Source organism: Lethenteron reissneri, chromosome 54 (genome assembly GCF_015708825.2).
Source record: "Lethenteron reissneri isolate LAM-NWPU_2019-01 chromosome 54, ASM1570882v1, whole genome shotgun sequence".
In the NCBI taxonomy this organism is placed as follows: Eukaryota; Metazoa; Chordata; class Hyperoartia; order Petromyzontiformes; family Petromyzontidae; genus Lethenteron; species Lethenteron reissneri.
Genome location: NC_083832.1, coordinates 6826966 through 6848152, shown reverse-complemented (window position 1 = coordinate 6848152; position 21187 = coordinate 6826966). Strand labels below are relative to the sequence as shown.

At 45.1% G+C, this 21187-nt stretch overlaps 1 protein-coding gene across 1 annotated transcript in view; it reads right to left on the bottom strand.

Moving 5' to 3' along the window:
• Positions 1 to 9305: 9305 nt before the first annotated feature.
• LRTM1 (leucine rich repeats and transmembrane domains 1) overlaps positions 9306 to 21187 on the bottom strand; it is a 42646-nt gene continuing 30764 nt past the window's right edge. The window contains 5 exon segments of the mRNA XM_061573944.1: positions 9306 to 9572; positions 9574 to 9652; positions 9761 to 9989; positions 14306 to 14360; positions 14362 to 14906. Coding sequence (XP_061429928.1) covers positions 9306 to 9572; positions 9574 to 9652; positions 9761 to 9989; positions 14306 to 14360; positions 14362 to 14906 — 1175 coding nt within the window.

Below are 21187 nucleotides of genomic sequence, written 5' to 3'. Positions count from 1 at the left end.
TCCTTGTGAACGGAGCAATGAGAGGTGATGCGTTTCTGCGCTCGTTTTTTAAGTTGAGCGAGCCAGAGCGCGCGTGTGTGTGTGTGGGTCCGTGTGTGTGGGTATGTGCGTGTGTGTGGGTGGGTGCGTGTGTGTGTGGGTGCGTGTGTGTGGGTGTGTGTGTGTGTGTGGGGGTCCGTGTGTTTGGGTATGTGGGTGTGTGTGGGTGGGTGGGTGCGTGTGTGTGTAAGTGCGTGTGTGTGGGTGCGTGTGTGGGTGCGTGTGTGTGCCTGTGTGTGTGTGGGCGTGTGTGTGGGGGCGTGTGTGTGGGTATGTGTGTGCGCGCGTGTGTGTGCGCGCCTGTGTGTGTGTAGGTGCGTTTGTGTGCCTGTGTGTGTGTGGGCGTGTGTGTGGGTGCGTGTGTGTGGGTATGTGTGTGCGCGCGTTTGTGTGTGCGCCTGTGTGTGTGTAGGTGCGTGTGTGTGCCTGTGTGTGTGTGGGCGTGTGTGTGGGTTCGTGCAGAGTGACGGTGGAGCGATTTAACGCGCCGCCGTGTTTACGAATTCGGTGACCCGAGTGTGACCCGAGTGTGGGTCCGTGTGACCCGAGTTCGATTCCCGCTCACGAGCACCATCGCCGGTGACGCTTATCTGAACCGGTCCTCGGCCTCCCCTAGGTCGACTCAGCCTCAAATCAATACCCGATGCGGTGTAAAAAAAATAATCGCCGCTCGGGAGACAAAGGCGGCCGGGCGTGGTGCTGGCCACCCACCCCCTCGTGTGCCGTGCTGGCCATCATAGGCGCTGCTCGTTAACAGCACTTGCCCCTACGGGAGGTTAATTCCGTATACGGGAGGAGGATCTTGGTCTCGTGCGTGCACGCATGGCCACGTGCTTTGCGCGTGCGAGCTCAGGGGTGTCGGTACAAAACTCTGCGCTCGTTTCGACGCTCAGCCATTTGTGTTTGTGATACTGCGTCGGAGGTGCTATTTTGAAGGTTCATGGTCCGAAACGTCACTACATGTTTATTCCTTTTACGACAGAGTTTTTCTTTTTTTGCTGACGAGGGTGTTATTGCAAATGTTTTGCTCTCTTAAATATACGTTGCGGTGTTTGAATTTCCGGGCAGAGTGCTGTTCACAGCCACCTGGGTTCGCAACAGGTTCAGTCGCTGGTGGGCTCGCATTTGTCATTGCTCCATCCCTAGCCCGGACCTTCTCCCGTGATTCGCTGGGCTGCTGTTTAGCTCGGCGGTTCCGGGATTCTGTCCCGGCGACTATGAAAAGTGACTTTGAGGAGGGGCGGAGTGGGTGGGCAAACGCGGAGGTGATGGAATTCTCACCCCTTCCCCTGCCCCTCGCCACAATTAAAATATTTATTCTGCAGAAGGAATACGATGAGCTAGAAAAGTTCATTTTTCACAGACGTCCACAGTAGGAACGGGTCAGAGAGTTACAGCAACAAAAATACAACAAAAAACATGATGGGAGTGCAAAGAATGGTAAAGGTAAACAAATCACTAAAATTATCTGAAAAAAATGTTGTGCGATTAATTAGCCCTGGCTGTAGCATGAACGGTGGCAGAGGCTACGATGTAGTGGCCCTGAAGTCACGAGCTACAGCGTCTCACGGCCAGGCTACTAACGAGCTGTTCTTCATTATCGAATTTAATTACTTATGCCGGAGACGTAATACGATGTGTTACGTAAACGTGCAACACCCACCTCATTCCCGCCACCCCCAATGCAATGTACTCCCACCCGCCACCCACACGAAACATCATTTCGGGCACATTGAAGGACACCCATATTTGTGCGTACGCATTTCAAATGTATAAAAAAAAATCAAATACAAGGGCATAAAATAGTCCATGGAATGACAAGTCTGTTTGCGGTGGAATGCAGAAGAGCCATTATTCTCTTCTTCTAGCTCTGATTAGCACACGGTGAGCTACATACGTTGTGAAAGAAGTTCAACATACCATTGGAACCTCATTTGCCAGTAAAAAATATGATAATTGTTTTTTTTACCCTTCCATCTGGCAACAAAACTGACACCTTTTTTTACAAGGAGGCATGTTTGCATAGACCACAATACCTGCAGTCATAATGCAAACAAAAAACATAACTCTGATAATGTGCACTAGTGTCCCATTTGGCGTCATCTGGTCCAACCCATGTGAGACTAGGCTCTTAGGAAAGCTGTCTCGGATGTGGACCAATCAACTTCAAGGACAGTACATACATTATCATAGTTATGTTTTTTGTTTGCATTATGACTGCAGGTATTGTGGTCTATGCAAACATGACTCATTGTAAAAAAAGGTGTCAGTTTTGTTGCCAGATGGAAGGGTAAAAAAAACAATTATCAAGTTCAACACAAAGATCGTGGTTTTTTAGTTTTTACCGAAGACCGACATAATTCTGATGCCGAATTCCGTGTTAGAAAAACAGACGGATGGTTAATATCTTTGCGGTGGCAAAATAATCTTGCTAAGGTGCAGCACTGCAATTGCACGCCGTTAGCCAGCAGAGGCCCCCTAGAGGGTAATTGGCCTACTCTTCCACGCGTTCGTAGAAGAGGTGGGAATATCCACACTTTGCTCCACCGCTTGCGACCCAGCGATCAACTTAGCTGTAGGGAACTCATTTAGAAACGTGCATTGAGATTATTTCGCTGATATCCATTTCCACATGATAGACAACCTTTGTTGGGCTATCATTTGTGGCCAGGTCGCTTCTGAAAACCAAGATAATCGCTCAGTGCGCTTTGCCTGGTAAGAATTTTTTTAATTGAGTTTTATTTGTGTGTATATATTTTATTGATTTGAAGCTTTCGTGACTGCAGGAATCCATACTCTTTGGTTCTTTCGGTAAAGTCACGTAGGTAGGAAAAAATAATAGATCACGACGTTTCGTGATGACGATTGCTTGCGTTACGATCGAAACGTCGTGATCTATTGTTTTTTCCTACCTACGTGACTTTACCGAAAGAACCGAAGAGTTTGTGTATATATATATTCAGTGATTTGTTTATCTCTCCTATACGTTGCAGTCCTATCGTGTTTTATGATTCTGATGCTGCTGCTGGGTGGATAGAGGTTGGAGGAGGGAATTTTCCAACTCACTCCACTCGTGGTGCCGTTTGTTGCTGACCGTTTGGCCTTTTTGGGCCTTCAGGTTTGTGTTCAGCAGCTGTGATAACAACAAATACGGCAACACCACGTGTCTGGAGTCTCACCTATACCTCCCTTTTTTCTGAGACGCTTGGCCTATTAAACGCGCCAAGCTGTTCTGCAAGTTCCTTGAAACGTGGATAATTTACACTCTTTACATAACCATGGAAATGTGTTGCGTTGCCAAACGTTGAATACCGAAATTGCATTTTCCCAGTTCTCAATTTTTCGCCGAATAATTTTCTTTGGCGGTTTCATGAAAAAAAAAATGTACACGTGAATGTAAGATTTTTTTTTACAAACATGCAAATAAAGTGAGTTGCTTGTTTGCTGAACGTCAGGCATTCTGTAGTATTCTTTACTTCTGTCTTCAGAGGTTCCCTCTCGTGTGCGTCTAGTTTGCGTGAACATAAAATGGGACCCTTTTTCGTCAGTATCAAAGTATGAAAGAAGAACTAAAGTTTTTTCCCTTTATGGAAATAAAACAGGTGTTACGGTGTTCAAACACCAAATAGAAACATTTTGCAAGGGATCAAGTTCGCATTACCCACACGTACTTGTGCTGAACATGCACACAAATACGTGACTCGGCGCTAAAGAAGACTGCCTCTGGTGTAGGGCAATCAGTTTCATATACAATGCCACATATTACATTATCAGAGCATGTTTGTTTGCATATTCAACGCAAGTAAGTGTGGTTAATGCGAACTTGATTCCTTTCTATTTGGTGTTTGAACTTCTTATAACAACTCATGTTTTATTACCATAAGGGGTAAAACCTATTGTAATTTTTTCATGCGTGAAAATAAATGTCTTGATTGTGAATGGCAATTTTCGGTGGAAAATGTCGAGGGATAATTGGTCAACATTGAGAGGAAGTTGTGGGACAGAGATTGGCTAATGCAATACAAAAAACACGTGAATTGTATTTTGATGTTTAATGTAGTTTAATGGAAGTGCACAATACTTTCTAATAAACCTAACAAAAAAAACCAATATTGGTATTCAACAGAAATGTAATCATAATTTACATAGGCAATCATGGACAACACCAGCAACGGAGCTCAAACAACAGTCAAAGTGACTTCCTTGCTCAGATGAACATTGACGCGGTGCTGAGCCAGTGGTGGATTTCCTATTAGAAACCATTGTTCACTTCTTCTTGGTTCTTTCGGTAAAGTCACGTAGAAGGGAAGTAATAAAATAATAAAAATAAAACATAATAAAATAATTCTCACGACGTTTCGGCCACAACGCAAGCAGCCGTCCTCACGTGAAGAATAGTTCACTTCCCCACGAATCGATGATAAGTTTATTCGACCCCAGGGGGATGATGTCCTGGGTCAACCCTCCACCCAGGATTTGAACTCGTAACCCTCCAATTGTGAGCCTCTTCCCTCTGCCGATAAGCACGGATGGCTACGTCCTGCGCAAAAGAAGCTCAACATACACACAATGGACCGCTTTGCTGGTTCATGTTCTAATAGTAATTTCCAGCCCCTTTACCAATCCAGTGTCGGATGAAGGCCTCTCCACGCCACGCCAGCTATACTTCACGCGGGTATGGCCAGTGCAGGCTGGTGGATGGAGGTGCCGAATATTCATTCAGATATCACGCACCACTGATGTTAGCTGTAGCCAGGAGCTGAACTCAGATATGGGGTTCATAGCAGCACAGAACATCAACCACTGTGTCACGTACCCCCCCCCCCCCCCCATTAATATGTGCTCCTATATTTGAATGCCCGATGACAAATTGTTATACATACTGTATATAGACATACAGCTCGCAAAGCAAATGAACCACAGTGCAAAGATTTTACGTAAACTGTACGACTGCTTTGGAAATGCTGCCGATGACCAAAGCACCAGGGATACGCTTGGCCTGGCCACGTCTTGGCACTATCCAGACTCAAGTGTTGAGCCTGGACAATGCTTGGGTGGGAAAAACACCTCGCTAAAAGCAGGTTGCCAGAGCGCCGTGTAGGAAAATAATAATTTATTGCACTGTACTCCAATGCTTCCATGCCAATGCGTCCCACCTTCACCGACCCGGGCTGACCATCGTATGGTCAAATAACCCACGCGACTTGCACGTGTGCAGAGGCCCTCATCCAGCAGTGGATCGACAAAGGTCTGTAGATAAACATGTGAAAATGCTCCGATGTAGTTTTGATTTCCTGTTAAGAATGTTTAGTTTTTTTCTGAAATAAACGTTGCAGATGAGAGCAAATAGAGGCGTCTACGTGAAAAGTAATAGACCCAACGAACATCAATAAGGACATTTTAAATTGGTGCATTCTACCCATTGCGATGTACGGTTCACAGACATTGTCATTAGCAAAAATAATGGAACACAAAAATAGAGACTGTGCAAAGAAGCGTGGCGCTTTAAATTACTCCGTGACGGACGAAAAATGTAACAGTTAACGCACACAAGGGGAAAATACACAATGCAAACTGTTAATGCAAGTGAGCTGGCCATGGGCAGGACACGTGATGGCTAGAAAGGATGATGGCTGACGGGAAAATAATTGTGAAACGGAGTTGGCCGCCGAGGAATGGATTGGGCCGTAGAGTCCGTCTATGGAGGAGATGGAGCGATGCAATCAGCTGGTGTGCAGGTCCTCGGTGGATTATTGCATTGTTGGATTGCATGAGCTTGGAGAAACCTTAATCCAGCAGTGCACTTGCCCATGGCTGATGATAACGATGATGATCAAGGTTATTTATCATTTGATTATTTAAAAGTTCATGTTGAGATAAAAAAACCCAGCGATGGAAATGCTTATTACAATCTAAGCTCAGGGATGTCACGGTATGATCCAAAAAACTTATCAAAACATGGTGCCGTCTGCTTTGCGTGTGCTACGGAAATACAGCCAGCGGTTAACATCACCCAGCAGTCTGGAACGCTGTTCGGGGACTTTATTTTGGCACGCCACATCCATCTCACTTTATTGTCTTCGTGATATTGCAGTGGTCTGTCTATAGTGGTGTGCGAAAAGGTGTGTGTGTGTATATACAGCGTTTGAAGGATTATAGAAATACACGGAATAATGGAACAGGATGGATAGATCTTCTTGGTTCTTTCGGTAAAGTCACGTAGAAGAGAAATAATAAAATAATACTAATTAAACATAATAAAATAATTCTCACGACGTTTCGGCCACAACGCAAGCAGCCGTCCTCAGGTGAAGAACAGGTCTGTCGGAAAGACAGCGTCTGAATGAACACCACCAGGCTTGGCAGCGTATATTTAAGCTGGGTTGGGTTGGAGGGGGAATAGCGCCTTGACAAAGGAATTTGCATATCAAGAGGAATTTAGCATATTTATGGGAAACGCAGATATGGGATTAGTCACTACTTGTGGGATGCGAAACGTCGTGAGAATTATTTTATTATGTTTTATTTTTATTATTTTATTATTTCCCTTCTACGTGACTTTACCGAAAGAGCCAAGAAGATGAATCCCTGCAGTCACGAATGCTTTAAATCGAAAAGGATGGATAGACACTGAAGTGGTAGTCACTCTCACAGCGTTGCAGAAGTTATCGAGTGAGAAATTAATTATTGGATTTAAAAGATATTGTACGTGAGCTTTCGAAATAAAGGTCACAATTAAACATGCTATTCTGGACAATTACCTTGGATAAACGAAATCAATTTGTCGTAACCATTCTTGATAATGTTAAGAGCCTAAACGCCCTTGTACCGTTCTTGAAATGCTCATGTAATTGTATGCGATGTAGTCCTCGACTTGCCATAAACGATGATCACTTAATAACGTTTACTTTGATGATAATGGATTGCTTGCAAGTGGTAAAAATTTTTATAATTCAAACAATTATAATTCAATGTATGAGTGTATTTACAGGAAAAAAAAACGTTTTCAGTTACTGCTATGGAAATTTAACTCCTTGCACTCTTACCACATTCTGGGGATAATAAGATTCTCTGGGAAGTAAGACGCACTACAAACTTGTGCCTGAACTCATTTCGTGCTGAATCAGAGGTGTGGGGTAGGAGAACAAACTGAACACGAAAAGTAAAAAATTCTGATCTCTCACATGCAAACACTGCACGGCTGCCGCATTGTAAGATGCACCCACGACTTTTCCGTCACGCGGAACCAGTGGAAACATGTGCATCTTATAATCCAGGCACGACGGTATATATATAGAATATAACTCATAACCTTGAAGCAATAACGTTACTCTAATCCAATAATATTGCAATATTAATACTGTATTGTAAAATGTAATAGATTGGACCATTCAAACACGTTTTCGGCAAGCATAACCTTTCATGATATAAATACAATAGTTTAAGTCCCTTGATTTACAAATATAGTAGATCACTTTGCACATAAAAACAAAAACACTTGTATTTTGGCGTAAAGACTGTTAAAGCTGTATTTGCTCAGCAACACTTATTAATATAATAACAACTAAAGGAATCTTAGACTAACCGATTGAAACACAAGGTCGAATTTAATACTTGCAGCCCAAAGCTGTGTAACACACTGACAACGACGATGGAAACATTCATTAAACCAAAGTCGCGTCCTATTTTTGTTTTTAAAGATTCAATATGTTGCACGGAAATGATTTTTTTCTTGAAGCCAAAGAGTAAATAGAGCGGACACATCTGACTTTTCACCTACCACACATGGACCAACGAGTTTTGCACAAAGTTCACGGCTCTGCCAACTGCGGCAGCAACTTAAAATCCCTGCCGATAAATGTCTGTTGGCTATAATGATGGACTCTCACACGAACAACCCAGTGGGAATGTGGGATAGGTTTTTTTTTACTTTGTTGCAAAACATCCTTTGACAACGACTCTTAAACATTATTTTGTGTTATGTATTTCATATGTGAGTTTTGCGTCAAACTAGGACCCATTTATCGCAGAAAGGGGCCTTGTCTATAAATTTAAGGCAGTTGACCAACATTTGTTTAAGCAAGCCTGACTTCTGCTAATGATACACTGATTGTCAAAACTGGTCCAGACTTTGCTGGTATCAAACCAATGTTGTATCGCTTTTTTGTAAATTTTCATTTTTGTATGTAGAGAGACGCATATGGGAAAGAAGACGTTATTTTGCCATCATTCATTTCATGTAATTTTACACTCACGATGCGCGCATTGAGGCGTGCTTGAGAAATCTGATTATTTTCCATGAGTCATCGAGCACTATCCTGGAAACATTTGACGACCCACACGTAACACATAGATGTGTTTAAAATAACCCATCCTGGCTTAATTGAAACAATTGAATATCCGATATTCTATGGTTCTTTCGGTAAAGTCACGTATCATAGAAAAAAGAATAACAATACTAATAAAGTGAATAAAATGTATACAAATATCACGACGTTTCGATCACAACTCAAGCAATCGTCATCAGGAGAAAAAAAATGCTTGTGTTGCGATCGAAACGTCGTGATTAATTATTATTTTTTATTCACTTTATTTTTTATTATTTTATTGTTATTTTTTCTATCTACGTGACTTTACCGAAATAACCATAGACTATGAATTTCTGCACTCACGAAAGTTTTAAGTCAAAAATGTAATATCCGATTTTACAATTTGTATTGTATCATCTCTCCGGAGATGGCTGAACAATGAACTTAAAAATTGGCTTGTTCCTTCCACTGAATCTACCTACCGTGAACCACACACCGCTCACTGGAAATCACCTTGCGTGGGTTATCCAGTGTTTCCAGGACACCTCCTCATATCGTGTATCTAATTGGGTCACGTGGCTACCACAGCCACTGCAGACCGCTACATTCCCAGCCGTGAATCTTCAATGTTATTGCGGTCCTATGTGACAATTCATAGGATGGGACGAGGTCCAAACGTTAAATGCCTCTGGTCAGGTCTTAATATCAGCCAGGTCCACAAAAATATTTCCGCATTCTGCACACCGCATTCAGTACACCCATCACCATCGCCACGGTTACTCGTCACGCGACACCTACCCCAATCATTCTTCCAGCAACACGCAAAATATTCGGATACAAATCAAGCCCTGGCTGTAGCCGAGCATCCCAACTGACAGCTGCATCTCCCGGCACCCACGACGAGCACCTTGCCCAACGACAGCAAACAGCGGCAGCGACGCTCGCGGCGCCGCTGAGTCACGCCGGGGACGGGTTCAGCGGCTCCTTGGCGAACTCCTCGGACGCCTCCATCGCGAGCGACTGCCGCTCCCTGGCTTCGTCGCTGCCGCCGCCGCCGCCCCGCACCCTGGACATCATCGCCGCGTACAGGCAGCCGTAGACGGCGGCCACGACCATCATGAGCGACGTGATTCCGCACACGACCCCCGCCACGGCCAGCGTGCCCACCGCACGGCGCACGTTCACGGGGGGCTGCTTGGGCCGCACGGTGCAGAAGGGGGGGGGCGGCGGCGTCGTCGTCGGCGGCGGCGGTGGCGACAAGGGCCCCCACTTCATCCCCCTGCTCTGGGTCGCCTGGCGAGGCCATGACCCCGGGCGAGGGCGCGACCCCGGGAGAGGGCGCGACCCCAGGCGAGGGCGCGACCCCAGGAGAAGCCACGACCCCGGGCGAGGGCGCGACCCCGGGCGAGGGCGCGACCCCGGGCGAGGGCGCGACCCCGGGCGAGGGCGCGACCCCAGGTGAGGGCGCGACCCCGGGTGAGGCCACGACCCCGGGCGAGGTCGTGACCCCGGGCGACGGCGCGAGAGCCGGGTTCTCCCGGAGCGGCGCACACTCCGAGAAGATGTCGGCCGGCAGCGACGTGAGGCTCCGGTCCTTCAGGCTCCTGGGGAAGGAGCACCTGACCTCGTCCACGGCACCTCCTGGCAACGCAAAGTGGCGCAGAGGTGAAAGGTTGCGGAGAGGTGCCCGGCGTAGTTGCTGCCACTGCGCAGGATTTTCACGGTTGTTCTGTCGAGCGCTTAGATGGGTTATCGGTTTGGACCACGTGTCGTTTGGCACGAAATCTATTGGACCACCCATCCGCCCCTGCGCCACCCTGCCACGATGGCGGTTGGTTTATGATACACTTCACGTGCATACAATGTTATTGGCTGTCTTGGGAACTTTTTTGTGATTTAAATTCATGTGCGCTCACTTATATGTCTCCGTGCAGTCTGTCCACTTGTGGTTATATATTCTGTCTGGTGCCTTGGGACTTATTTTACACGTGGGGGAGGCACGATATCAATAAATAATAGTAATTTTAGGAGCAGGGGTAATAAAACATGGATCTGGGTGATAGTGCCTTAATGGATAGTAATTTGAGACCTGACTAACTTTAATAAATAAATGACATCTGTTTACATAGAGTATATTTAAATATTTATAATTAATAATAACATGAGCCGATTAAGTATGGGGCAGAATGCATTTTACATTGGCAGCCCTGGGCCGGTTAAGATGAAACAACATTACTTGGCCAGGAGGCAATACACCCACGAGAAAGAATGCTCTTGGCGTTCTGTGAAATATCAGCAGTATTCGTGATGAGCTGAATTGACAACGCGAAGATAGTGATGAAAGTTTTCTTGGTTCTTTCGGTAAAGTCACGTAGAAGGGAAATAATAAAATAATAAAAATAAAACATAATAAAATTATTCTCACGACGTTTCGGCCACAACGCACGAAAGACAGCATTCAGACGCTGTCTTTCCGACAGACCTGTTCTTCACCTGAGGACGGCTGCTTGCATTGTGGCCGAAACGTCGTGAGAATTGCATTTTATTATGTTAAATTTTTATTATTTTATTATTTCCCTTCTACGTGACTTTACCGAAAGAACCAAGAAGATGAATCCCTGCAGTCACGAAAGCTTTAAATCGAAATTTGATGAAACGTTGTTAAAAATATGCTGGCAAATGCAATGACATGGATGATGATCGTGAGTTAATACATGCTCACAATATGAAGGTGCTGCCCTGAAACTGCTTGCTCACTACCACTCTCCTCTAGGGCGTTCTGGAGAGCCCCAGAGGGCATATCCCGACTAGACCAGATGTTAACGACCTCGCCTGGTATACAGGAGGTCGTAGGTTCGATCCCGATCCCGATCCCGACCCTGACGTCTGTATGGTTGCGTGGATTTTTCTCCGGGTCCTCCGGTTTTCCCCTCCACGTTTAGGAACACGCGGCTAGAGTATTTGGCTGCTATAAATTTCCACTTCGTTGAGCTATCATTTGTCGCTTCTGAAAAAGAGTTACACAGCTCAATGAGCCTTACATGGTAAAATAAAAATAGTTTAGTATATAATTTTACCCATTTATGTTGCTGGTTGGACAGAGGCAGGGGTGATTTAAGAAACTTGCCTCTCCCTTAAACCACCATTCACCACTCTTGGTGATTGAACCGGTAATCTCTGGATATCGTTTAAGAAAATTTTTAAAAAAAGGAAAACCCAACAAAAACAAAGCATGTAAAATTAGTAATTGGTATCGAATAAATGTGGAGGGAAAACAAATCACGAATTAAGATGAAAGAGCAATTTACAACAGATTAATAAAGAAGACCACGATGATTATTGTAACATTTTAAGAAAAAAATGAAAACGGCCGCAATGATTAGAACAATTCAGGACAAGAAGGCGAATGTGAATGACTGACCGGGACACTGAGCATGTCAATTTGCCTGTCTATTATAAAGATCTCTTAGTAAACTTTAATATTTTACGTGGCAACTCAGTTGAGATGGCACATCTCATTGGCAAGGACGCAAAAGGGTTTCGGGTGACACGTAAGCGGCAAACGTGCAATGACACGCGTACACACATTTTGAAATGTTTAACACGCATTAGGTTTTCGCGACCAATATCATCCATAATACAGGTTTTTTTGGGGAGTTAGATCGCGTAAATATATAAATGTGTTATTAAATTGAGATAAATATAAATATGCTTAACCGTACGGATAGCTACAGACTTAATGCTGCTTGGAAGCGAATCGTCAAATAATAAATTGTTTAAATGCATGTCTATACAGGTCACCATACTTCAATGTGGATTACTGTTGAACAGACAATAACAGGCTAATGCTATTTTAGTGCGCACACAATCGACAGGAGGTACAAGAACAATGAGCTTCGTTCGTTACCGTATAATTAACCCAACCGGCAATGGATACCCATTCCCATTAATATGAATTCATTAATCCCCCCCCACCACTTCGCCCAAGAAGGGCTCACAAGTGACGTCATCACATCTACGCATCTATTTAAGGAACGAAACAGGAGGATTTCTCCACAAATCTGACTGTCGCCTGATGAAGCTAGTTGTAATTACTGGCGAAACGTCGTACTCAGTTTGTAAATGTTGTGGCTTGGCTCTCCAACACACCGGTGTGCTGTACTAGTGATGAATTGGCCACGTTCTGTTTACGTGACAACCCTTACTAATTGGCTGTGTCGGGTGGTGGCGGGTTTAACGACACATCGAAATATTTACGCGAACTAACCTGAAAAAAACCCACTGTATTATGGACTTTGAAAGGGGCAACATATGTACGTAACAGGAACGTGTATGCAGCTTTTGTTAAATTTATTTAATGAGGATGAGACCAGTCGAGAGTTGCCTTTGGGTTTCACTGCTGCTGTTTGGGATGGCCACATATTGCAGCTGTTCGAGTTGGTGGTCGAAATAACAATACAGGCCACATGTTGAGCTCGTGGTTTAGACAAGGCCGAGAACATTGCACGTGCAATGTGTTGATTCGAGCGGTGCCCTACTGCAGTTTGTGAGCACACACAACACACCACACACAGACCACACACACACCACACACACACCACACACACACACTACACATACCACACACAAACACCACACACACACTACACACACCACACAGACCACACACACACCACACACACCACACACACACACCACACACACACTACACACACCACACAGACCACACACACACACCACACACACACACACACCACACACACCACACACACACCACACACACAAACACCACACACACACTACACACACACCACACACCCACCACACACACACACCACACACCACTGTGTGTGTGCTAAATCAACACACAGCATACGATTCGTAAATGATACTTCAGTTTGACCACGTCATCAGTGCCCTGATTATCCCAGTAGCACAAGTAGCTACATATGTAGTAGCTACATATGTAGTAGCTACTACACGTGCAGTAGCTACATGTGTAGTAGCTACGGGCCCCGCACTTTCAAGCGCCCCGCGCTAAATGCTTTCAAGCTATCAATTCGGGTTCAGTGATTCTGCACTTGCTCTATTACTATAGTACTATAACGCCTTCAACTTTTATGAACGACCGGGTGTTTAAGGTTAGCGATTTGTCATATTATCTGGCTGTATAGAAAATGAAAAAATACAATTACTTTACTATGCAAGTTAAAAATTAATGTCTTTTGATATTCACGTATATATTTATTTATTTGTAACATATGCGACAGGCCCAGCACTAGCTAAATCCGGCACTGCACGTCATGATATGTCCAAATTAAGTTCATGAACCCCTCTGCCACCCAACACAGCCGTACAGATTAAATTGTCACGTCAAAAATATAACGTCTCAATTATGATTGTTTTATCTCAACGCTAAGTTGATAATAAGTGGCACATCATGGGACCTCCTTTGCCAGTACAAAAATATACTAATAGGGGTTTTCCCCTTTTTTCCGCCTTTTGGCGTCATCTGGTCGAACGCCATATGAGACTAGGCTTCAAAGAAAGTTGTCTCTGGTGTGGACCAATCAGTTTCAAAGACAATGCATAAATTATCAGAGTATTGTTTTTTGTTTGCATTTGACTGCAAGTATTGTGGTTAATGTAAGCATGATTCCTTGCAAAAGGTGTCAGTTTTGTTGCCAGAAAAAAGGGGAAAAACCCTATTAGTAATAATTGGCACGTTCAACGCTCGTACGAGTGATGCCATAATTTAATTAGCTGTGTCGGCTTGTGGAGGGTTTCATAACACGAGTCTGGATAATTGCGTGTCGTGACCCAAACATCAATTACGAAACCATGGCATTGCCTTTGAAACCGCTACCGCGTGTTGAAACGCAACACAGCTTCCCATCGACGCAACGCATTTGCCAACGGCCTCCGCAAAGAACGAATTCGCGACGCCGCCGATATACCTCGGTGCGAGTAACGCTCGAGCCAGCTCCTCATCTCGGACAGGTGGCAGTCGCACTTCCCAGGGGTTGTCGGCCAGGGAGAGGTCCCGCAGCCCCACGAGAGGATGCACCACACCGCCCTCAAGGCTGGCGAGGCCGTTCCCGCGAAGGTGGAGGTGGCTGAGGTCGCGCAGACCGTGGAAGAGGCCCACTGGCAATGACATCAACGCGTTGTGCGTCACGTCGAGACGGCTCAGCCGCGGGGAGTGACGCAGCGTCTCGCCGTGAAGCTCGCGGATCCTGTTGCGGCTCAGGTTCAGCTGTGAGAGCTTGCTCAGCTTGCCGAAGGCGTTCGCGTCGATCGAGTGGATTCTGTTGTCGGAAAGGTCGAGCGCACGCAACGCTTCGACGCCCGCGAAGCTGCCGGCTCGGATTTCCGTGATGTCATTTCCCTGGAGGCTCAGCGTGACCGTGTCCGCCGGGAGGTTGCCCGGAACGTCGGACAGCCCCAGCGAGCTGCAGTTGACGGAGTGCGAGTCCTGTCGGCAGACGCAGTCGTCCGGGCAGCCGTGGGCGACGCACGATGTGGCCACCAGCAAGCACGAGAGGAGGGTGCACCAGTCTGCGAGCACAAAATCGCGTCGTCTAAGAAGAACGGCGGTTCGTGTATAGGGGACTGCAGGCTGCAACGTTGGTACCGTGCAGGAGAAATGACGAATGTGCATGCAGAGTGACAGTGCCACCTCGAAGCGGCAAAACCCACACGCTTAAAACTAAACTAGACTTTAAACTTCGTTTGTTGTTTTTTTTTTTGAATTCTGACCACAGGCATTGTGGTTAATGCAAACGTGATTCCTTGTTAAAGGTTTCAGTTTGGTGTTTTAACATCTTAACGCCTGTTTTGTTGCCAGAAAAAAGGGGAGGAACCTATTATCTTAGACTTTAAACTAATTTTTATTTGAACAGGTAGAGCCCACTGAGCTATATAGATCTTGTTCAGAAGCGACCTGGCCACAAATTATAGCTCAACGAAGTGGCTCATCAAGTGGAAATGTATAGCAGCCAAATGCTCTAAACGCACGTTTCTAAATGTGGAGGGGAGAAAAATCCCCCAGAGGGCCAGGAGAAAATCCACGTGACCAAGGAGATAGAGAGAAAAGGCAAACTCCAAATACACAGGCGTGAGGGTCGGGATCGAACCCACGTCTTCCTGCACACTAGGCGAGGGAGTTAACATCTCGCCACGTAAATGCCGCACTGGCACTGTGTTGACTAGAGGCATCGACAAATTGATTATCTGGATCGTGGCCTTAGTAACAAATGGGGGGTGGGAGGTGCATGGACAAGAGTCGTTGACCGGGAATGGTGTGGTGGTGGTGTGGGGGTGGTGGGGGTGGTGTGGTGGTGGTATGGTGGTGGGTGCGGGGTTGTGGCGGTGGTGGTGGGGGTGCTGGTGGGGGGGTTGGTGGGCATGTGGTGGTGGTGGGGGTGTTGGTGGGGGGGGGGTGATGGGGGTGGTGGTTGAGGTATGATGGTGGGGGGGTAGTGGGGGTAGTGGGGGTGGTGTGGTGGTGGTATGGTGCTGGGGGTGGTGGTGGGGGGGTGTGTTGGGGGTGGGGGTGGTGGGGGGGGGGGTGGTGCGGGGGGTGGTCAAACACAAAAGGTTGAGTGCCAGTGATATATTTATTAAATGATATGCCGTTTGAACGGCAAAGCGATTCTGCTTTGTAAATTCCTCACCTCCGGTTAGCACGGTTCGCCACGTACGATGCGAAATACGTTCAACATTTGTACATACGTGCACACGTAAATGGAATAAGCACACCACCCCAATTTAAATTAATATAATATGTACGTATTTCCTCCGCTGTTGGTGAAGATGTAAGGCAATCTTATCGATCTATGCATGGTGACTCAGGAGAGGTGTTTGATAGAAAATCGATGCATTGACTAATATAGATTGTTGAGTTTCCAATACTTCCATAGAATGGTGGGTACGTAAGAATCGGTGTTTTTTTTCTAATATTTGCTTTAGTTGTATTGCATTGGGTTTGTGTGATCCCTGCAGCTACGCTTATCACAACATGTACCACAATAAATCCACCGCTGATGCCAAATCGCGAACGTCATTTGTGACAATTCATCGCATCACCGGGATGTGAATCTCAGCCATTTAAAGCATTACCGTGATTATGTATGAAGGGTGTTTTAACAAGATGGACCCAATTTCAAAGCAGTACTGCTTTTAAAAAGATGGACCCAATTTCAAAGCAGTACTGCTTTAAAAAAGATGGACCCAATTTCAAAGCAGTACTGCTTTTCAAAAGATGGACCCAATTTCAAAGCAGTACTGCTTTTCAAAAGATGGACCCAATTTCAAAGCAGTACTGCTTTTCAAAAGATGGACCCAATTTCAAAGCAGTATTGCTTTGAAATCGGGTCTTTTAAAAAGATGGACCCAATTTCAAAGCAGTATTGCTTCGAAATCGGATCCATCTTTTCAAAAAGATGGACCCAATTTCAAAGCAGTAGTGCTTTGAAATCAGGTACATCTTGGTAAAACACCCCGTATATACCAATATCGGTCCGTTTTTCCAAACTGAATTGGGTCACGGGGTCAGCGACTCCACCAAGGCCCTCTTCCATCCTGCCTTGCACTCCGCCAGCGGCGTCAACTGTGGCTCCCGGATCGCCGGTCTCTCTCCTCGGCCAGACGCACCACCCCGGTCTACCCAACGCCATCGCCGCTGGGTATTTTGCCTCGAGGACATCCTTCGAGCGTCTCCCGGCGGGGGGGCGAGGTGGGGGTGGGGGGTCTTTCTTTTGGCATCCTTAGTATATATAGGGTGCTTCAAATGGGGTTATTTCATTTACACTTCTGAGAATTTGCAACAATACCACGAGAAATCTGCTGCCTCCGGACTCTGGGGACCACCTGGAGAAAATTCCAGGTACGTGTTGACAATGATGGTGAATGAGTGGAGACTTTTTCAAGCTATTAACATACATTTGTTATCCGTTCCTTTTCCATGAAAACGAAAGTCTCACTTAAGTGTTAGCATTTTTTTGAAGCACCCTATACATGTGAAAATACGTTAATCATTGCGTGATTTTCTGCTTCAATAAGCATTCCTCTGCATGCATAGTTCTCAGCCAGCGGTGGAAATTCATCGTGCCTATGGCGGGGGCAAGTACACCCATGAGACAATCAACTGTTTATGTATTTACAAAGTGGTGCACGTTTGTTTTTATCGACCCCTGGCAGTAGGATGGGCTGAGTCAACCCCCCCGACCATGATTTGAACTCACATCCTGCCAATCGTGAGCCTTTACCACTTTTATTGACAATGCAGGCACAGTACAACGCTTACACGTGCAATGCCATCTGTAATATTTATTCTCATTTAAATTTCTGTCACATTCAGTGGTGCCACATCCCACAGCGCAGATGTCCTTGATAAATTGTATTGACCGGGACCGATCACTAGGCCTCACGGATTCAATACACATCTGAAGGAGTGCGAGCAAAGCTATCTGCAATGCCACAGGGCTCCCTGTGATGTCCCGGAGTGATAATTTCTTTTGAAAAAAATACAACATTCATTTAAATAAACTTACTGACCTATACGAAAAGATGTACAATTCGGTTACAATTATTCGACTTGTAGCCGAATTAGCTTAACCATGCGAAAACAATAGTTCTTTGTTTACACATCATATGAAGTTAAAATAAGGTATTTTAATGTGGTCATATTGAACGTCTGTTACTACTTTAATGGGCATAATGTAGAGTAGATTAGATGTCTATTTTCGAAAGACCCGATGTAAATGGTAGAAATGTAACAATTCTCGCTGCAGCGATTCCATACATTTTCGTAACTTATTGGTGCGATTAATTTCAATAATCACTTGTTCTTAGTTAGTTTTTTTGCTGCTGTGTCATTTGCATTCTTTCTAACATGGTAGAGTTCCGAGTATGAACACCCACACACAATTAAACGTTAAAGGTGCAGCCCTAAAAGTTATTGCTCACGATACTGCTGACCACCCAGGGGAGAGCTCCTCCGGAGGGTACTTTGCCTACTCTTCCACACCAGTCAAATGTCTTGGATGAGGTGGCAGTACCCAGACTTTACCCTACCGGACATCACCCGCCGATCACCAAGTGGCGGTGAACCTATTTAAGCTGCTGGGTGGACAGAGGCGACCTCTTCGTTGCAAGACCAACGCGCTTTGCATTGCGCTAAAGCGGAAACGTACGTACACTTAAACGTGACTTTAATAAAAAAAAAGACACACACACGTGTTCAGATTAAACACAAATGGGCCGTGCTTCTAGATTTGAAGCTTTCGGGACTGCAATGATTCATACTCTTTGGTTTTTTCGGTAAAGTCACGTAGGTAAAAAATAAAATAAATGAAAAAACTAAATTAAATCACGACGTTTCGGGCGCAACACAAGCGTCCGTCATCAGGTGGGAAAGCATGGCCTACTGCTAATTTAGTTGTTTTCATTTATTTGATTTTATTTCTTACCTAAGTGACATTACCAAAAAAAAACAAGGAGTATGGGCCGTGCTTCTCGGACTATTCGTATCATCTCGCCGTTATGTCCGCTTGTGATCTTTCTCCTTAAACGTTCTTGTTGCCTGCATTAATAATGAATAATAAATAGTCTCCCTTTATGAAGCGCCCTTATACGATCGTTCACGGGGCCGCTATGCGTGGACAGGTTGGAAAACAACAAAGGCTCATTCCTAACAGCGTGCTTCAGCCGCACCGAACCTCACAAAAAAAATATTCAGGGCCTACCTTGGCTCCTCCCACCCTCAACCAGTATATATACAAGGACTGTTTTCTTGGAATTTCTCTCACTTGATACAGCTATCGTGCTGTGACGGTTCCACCTGAAGACGGAAGCTTGTGTTGCCTCTGAAACGTCGTGATTTTTATTTTATTTTTTATTTTACTTTTATTAATTTTAATTTTTTACCTACGTGACTTTTCCGAAAAAAACCTAAGAATAGGCGGAAAACAGTTTAACATCAACCGAGGGAAAAACAAGAAGCGAGAAAGACGTTGGAAAATAAACAAAGATGATTTGTCGTGTCTCGGACGTCGTGACCTCGAAGGGGGCGAGGAATTCCAGAGTTTAGTTGCCGCAATTGCAAAGGCACCGCCACCACCCCCAAGTGTGTACCGCTATACCAGTGAACAATGCACAATCTGAGGATATTCATGATCTTGATGGAATATATGGCTGAAGGACCTCATGGCAATGGGTATCGTTAGGTCTCATCTTTGCCATTGTCCAACAATAACTTCTACGTTGTCCTCAAATCTTACCCTTTGTGCCTTTCTTTCTGCGAGGTGGTCCTTGAAAGACTAAGCTAAGCGTCAGCAGCATTGGTGCCCCTTATCCCGCTTCAGTTGTTGCAAATGATACCTCAGAGTAAAGGAATCAAAGCTAATGACAGATTGGGAATGGAATGCACCGAGACGGGTGATGATGTGGCTCAGAAGTCTGAGTCTGCATTGTGGAGATCCTGGGTTCTAGTCCAGGTTTCAGCCAAATTACATTCAACCGGAATCTCAATGTCAGCACACACAAAGAAAAGCATTGCGTAAAATGTGGTTATGCATATGTTTTTTTTCTAGAATTTAGCTCTTAGAATTACAAGATTGCGTGACATATACAGAGTAGGTGGAAAAGTACTTTTTTTTAGTTTTCTATGCTGGGTCAACCGGAAGTCACTGAAAGGAATTTCAGAGGTAACTCTATTATGTATGCATCCGTGGTCCATTGTCTCACGTGAAGGTTTGCACCGGTTGGATAATCTGTCTTTTGACATAATGCCAATAGCACCATCAGAATAAGATTTTTTTTTACAAATTCCGTAAAAAAGTGCTTAGAAAAATAAACGTGACATCGGTAAATACAACCACTGCATTTATCAAGAGTCAAACACTTACCGCTGACGGACATGGCTGTTCTCTTTGCGATGCTCGTGTCATTCAGAATGTGAAGCAGCCTCGTTAACAGGCTGCAGCAAATTTCTCTGACTGCGTGAACGCGCAGTCAATCGGGCAGTGCGCATACCGTCGGAGGCCACCTTCACACCCGCCACACAAGAATATAAACAACAACAAAACACGATCCCAAAGTTAACCGAGCCACAGCTGGATGAAGTTCCAAGCCGCCCGAGCCGCCACCGCAATCTATAATGTAGACTGTAGCCGGTTATTAAGCTGAGTGAGTGTACTGGCAATCTATAATGTAGACTGTAGCCTGGTTATTAAGCTGAGTGAGTGTACTGGCAGTCTATAATGTAGACTGTAGACTGGTTATTAAGCTGGATGAGTGTGCTGGCAGTCTATAATGTAGACTGTAGCCTGCTTATTCATCTGAGTGAGTGTACTGGTAGTCTATAATGTAGACTGTAGCCTGGTTATTAAGTTTGGTGAGTGTACTGGTAGTTTATAATGTAGACTGTAGCCTGGTTATTAAGTTTGGTGAGTGTACTGGCAGTCTATAATGGAGACTGTAGCCTGGTTGTTAAGCTGGGTGAGTGTACTGGCAATGTATAATGTAGACTGTAGCCTGGTTATTAAGTTTGGTGAGTTTACTGGCAATCTATTATGTAGATTGTAGCCTGATTATTAAGCAGGGTTAGTGTACTGGCAGTCTATAATGTAGACTGTAGCCTGGTTATTGAGCTGAGTGAGTGTACTGGCAGTCTATAATGTAGACTGTAGTCTGGTTCTAAACCTGAGTGAGCGTACTGGCAGTCTATAATGTAGACTGTAGCCTGGTTATTAAGCAGGGTGAGTGTACTGGCAATCTATAATGTAGACTGTAGCCTGGTTATTAAGTTTGGTGATTGTACTGGCAGTCTATAAAAT